Source organism: Branchiostoma floridae, chromosome 3 (genome assembly GCF_000003815.2).
Source record: "Branchiostoma floridae strain S238N-H82 chromosome 3, Bfl_VNyyK, whole genome shotgun sequence".
Classification (NCBI taxonomy): domain Eukaryota; kingdom Metazoa; phylum Chordata; class Leptocardii; order Amphioxiformes; family Branchiostomatidae; genus Branchiostoma; species Branchiostoma floridae.
The window spans coordinates 32444653-32448864 of NC_049981.1; the positions used below are offsets into that span (position 1 = coordinate 32444653).

Sequence of the window (4212 nt, forward strand, 5' to 3'; positions counted from 1 at the left end):
TACTTTGGTCACAGAAAGCGCCTTTATAATTACACCTCAGTCTGGTCTTGTATTGATCTTGTAGCACACAGTTGGCCACAAAGGTGCTCTACTAACTTAGATATAATCAAACCTGTAAGAGCGAACACCTCCACTTAAGGGTCACCTGTATCTGTATCTATATAGCCGGTATAACCGCCCTTCGGCGTAACACACCTGGCCATTAATATACAGCCAAAGCTGCACAAGTGACCACCTCTACATGAGGCCCACCTGACGATAGATATAAGTCAAACCTGTACTAGTGACCACCTCTACATACGGACCACCTGGCCATTGATATACAGCCAAAGCTGCACAAGTGACCACGTATACGTGAGGGCCACTTGGCAGGGTGGCTACGTCCTGGTGGACCCTTGTAGGCGATATATAGCCCATGTAGGTGGCGCTTTTGCGGCGAAAACACAATCCCAAACGTGGTTAAATTTGTATCTGCCTCGTCCCAGTTAGAAGCTCTGGGCCGGGGAAGGTATCTGAGAGACATCGAATCGAAACGTATTAGCTAAGCAAAAGTAAGCATAAACTTCTTGTGCAAAAAGAATTCTCCTACATTCTGCAAACCTGATGAATTTATCTCCTTTTCTCCGCAGATAACTTCTTTAACGAGTACCGCGTGACCCGACAGTCCGGGCTGAAGGAGCCTCTGTACGAGGTGGGGTACATGAGCGTGGACGTAGAGAGGTGCATGCAGATCTGCTCAGAGACTACGGACTTCATCTGCCGGTCCTTCGACTACCATCGGGCCTCGCGCTCCTGTGATCTCGTGTAAGTTTTACCGTAAAAAGCGATTTTCTCTGTTAGTAGCGCCATTGAAGTTAGAAGCCATTTACCATTGCTAGGCCATGACGATTCGATTATGTGGACGAATTAGTGCTTTATATAATTGAAATACTTCGCATCCTTTGTCACTAAATTGCGTTTTCATAAAAATTATTGATAATTGGGCAGAATGCCCAGCCTTACAACCAGCTACAGTCATGTCTGCCTACAGTCAGTGGGAAACAATCAATACACAATACATGCCATCTTCTGGGAACCCTTTTAAAAACAAACGAAAACAACAACAACGTTGCCTTCATTGTGAAATCTATGTGGCCAGGAATGACTAAACACAAAGAGAATAAATTCTTCCTTTACTTCAATTTTCAGATATATCTAAAACTAGGTAACCAACAACTGACAACAAATCCAGGTGATCCTCAACTAAGATGAAGCATAGCTAATACTATTGTTTAAATGCGCCCTTGCTATGGTTTCACTCAGCAGGTAAAGGCAGGAAGTTATAAAGTTGCTCCTGCGCTGTAAATTTACGCATTAAAAATTGACTTAATTCTGAAACCAGAGTAGAAACCTTCAAGATCACAGTTTAAATACAGTAACACGGACTTAATCAAACAAGCTGCAGTGCTGAAGATTGCCAAGTGACAGTTGATTAATGCCATCTTTAGGTCCAGACCCGTGGAGGCTGCCGGCGGCCTGGTCACCACTGGAAAACTGTCGGTGGACCACTACGAGAGGATCCACCAACCAGGTAATGAGCTAGTTCATGGTGTGAAATACGCAGACACGGTGTGGTGCGTTGTAGACAACACAGCATGCTCTCTGGGGGCCCCTTTTGGCCCATGATACACTTTTGCTGGCCATTTGTACTGGGTCGCTTGGCCAATGCCTCCATACGGGAAAAATTGCCCTCAGACAGCCTGCTATGGAGGCCAGATGTATTGTGGGTAACATGTCAAAGGTGAAGTCTCTTGAGAGTCAAGGAAACATGTTACTAAGTAAGTTGTAGTACAGCTAGGAGGTTACTAAGTACAGCCAGGAGGTTACTATGTACTTTGAGATAGTAAGTTGTAGTACAGCTATGAAGTTACTAAGTACAGCCAGGAGGTTACTATCACTTTGAGATAGTAAGTTGTAGTACAACCAAGAGGTACTCATCTGAGTAATGAGGCTGTAGTGTGTATTCGACGCAATTCACGGACCCCCATTTTACGTCTGGACATGTATCAAGCATGGTCAAGACAAGATCTGTGTATACAACTTTATCTCCAAGCAGATCCTACGGTAGAATAAGATAGTATCAAAAGCTGCCAGAGGAGTGAAGCCAGCCTAGGATGGTGTTTGGCTACCGGGGGCCCGGGCAAATGTACACCTCTTGGCTGACTACACTCCTTGACCAGTTTAACTACTAGTATCTTATGCCATCCTAGAATCTGCTTGGAGATAATATACAACATACAAGTCAGGGGCCTTCACCTTTTAACTCATGCAGTTTATACTGTGAGCTATCTTAAATAAACAAAATTTTCTCCATACAGGCTACGCAACATCTATAGGGTACTGTAAATACAGAAATGTTCGCGGTGGATTAATATTCGCGGTTTTCGCGGTGACCACTTCACCGCGAATTTAAAACCACCGCGAACATTTTTCTATCATGGTATTAGACTGCAGTCTATGGTGCTACCGCGAACTTAAATCCACCGCGAAAGTCCTTTTTCCCGCTACCGCGAAATAAAATCCCCGCGAACTTAAATGCATTTACAGTATCATGTAGGCTTTATGGATTACAAGTAGCCACTTTGCTTTGCCCTACCATACATTACTGTCTCCAAGAAGATGTTTGGAAGATCATTTTGTGTCAGGTAGGCTTTTTCAGTTGGTACCTGACATGACAGGGATGCTCGGATCAGAACACATCAACATCTTATCTTATAGAAATTATAACTTAAATCCTATATCGATTCTTCCCCGGAATTTTCATACTGCAACATAGAAAATACACGTACCTGACATGGAGTGTGCCTTGCAAAAATCACACAAAAATCAACGTATTTTCAAGAACCAAGAAGTAAATCCCAATTCTTCCAAGTGTTGCTCTGGCTAAGCTCAGTCCTCGATCATAATGTCATTCACCAACACTAATGAACTTTCATGATATCATTAGGCACAAAAGTTCTACACAGTACTGGACTGTCCACAGCACTAGGTTTCCTTACCTGTGTGTTACGTCAGCCATGTGTGTGTCCACTGAACATACTAACAGAGTGTTAGAGTTCACTTTAAAAAAATGCTAACTCGGCACAGGCATGAGGTTTCTCACAAGTGTGCTGCTTTTCTACCCGTGGAGTACGTACATTGTAGTCTCACTGGTCACACTTGTGTGATTTCTCCCCGGCATGAATCCTCATATGACTTGATAGTGCAGACCTGTAGACTGTTCTGTAGACACTTCCCACACATGTAGGGCTTCTCACCGGTATGTTTCACCATATGGGTTTTCAAGGCTTGTTTATAAGCTGTGCAGTAGTCACACTGATCACACTTGTAGGGTTTCTCACCGGTGTGTATAGCCATGTGTTTTTTTCCAGTCTTGTCTCCAAGCTGTGCAATAGTTACACTGGTCACATCTGTATGGCTTCTCCCCTGTGTGTATCTTGATATGTTTTGATAGGGCAGATTTGTAAGCTGTCCTGTACTCACACTCCCCACACATGTAGGGTTTCTCACCGTGGTGTTTCACCTTGTGCATGTCCAAGTCCCTTTTCCTAGCTGTGCAGTAGTCACACTGGTCACATTTGTACGGTTTCTCTCCTGTATGTGTTCTCATATGACTTGAAAAGACACTTATGTCTCCTGTCTTAAACCCGCACTGGTCACAAATGTAAGGTTTCTCATCGCTGTGTTTAGCCATGTGTCTGTCCCAGTGTTCTTTCCTAGCTGTGCAGTAGTCACACTGGTCACACTTATAGGGTTTCTTACCAGTGTGCATAGCCATGTGCATGTCCAAGGTCCTTTTTTGGATTGCACAGTAACCACATCGGTCACACATGAAGGGTCTCTCACCAGTGTGTTTAGCCATGACATGTCTGTCCAAGTTCGTTTTTTGGGATGTGCAGTAGCCACATCGGTCACACATGTAGGGTTTATCACCAGTATGTTTAGCCATAATATGGGTTGTCAAGGCTTGTTTATAAGCCGTGAGGTAGCCACACCAGTCACACTCGTAGGGTTTTTCACCAGTGTGCTTAACCATATGGGTTTTCAATGCTTGTTTATACGCTGTGCAGTAGTCACATTGGTCACATTTGTAGCGTTTTTCACCAGTGTGTTTAGCCACATGCCTGTTCAAGGTTTGTTTATAAGCTGTGCAGTAGTCACACTGGTCGCATT

The 4212-nt window shown here is 43.9% G+C and overlaps 2 protein-coding genes across 2 annotated transcripts in view; one reads left to right on the plus strand and one right to left on the minus strand.

Moving 5' to 3' along the window:
* Window positions 1-1085: 1085 nt before the first annotated feature.
* LOC118411436 (scavenger receptor cysteine-rich type 1 protein M130-like) overlaps window positions 1086-4212 on the plus strand; it is a 20403-nt gene continuing 17276 nt past the window's right edge. Inside the window, exon 1 of the mRNA XM_035813718.1 lies at window positions 1086-1570. The gene's annotated coding sequence lies outside the window, so the exon portion shown is untranslated. The remainder of the gene's footprint in view (window positions 1571-4212) is intronic.
* Window positions 3193-4212, minus strand: part of LOC118411852 (zinc finger protein 761-like) — a 7521-nt gene continuing 6501 nt past the window's right edge. The window contains exons 3-4 of the mRNA XM_035814340.1: window positions 3665-4101; window positions 3193-3423 (exon numbers count right to left, since the gene is read on the minus strand). Coding sequence (XP_035670233.1) covers window positions 3193-3423; window positions 3665-4101 — 668 coding nt within the window. The remainder of the gene's footprint in view (window positions 3424-3664; window positions 4102-4212) is intronic.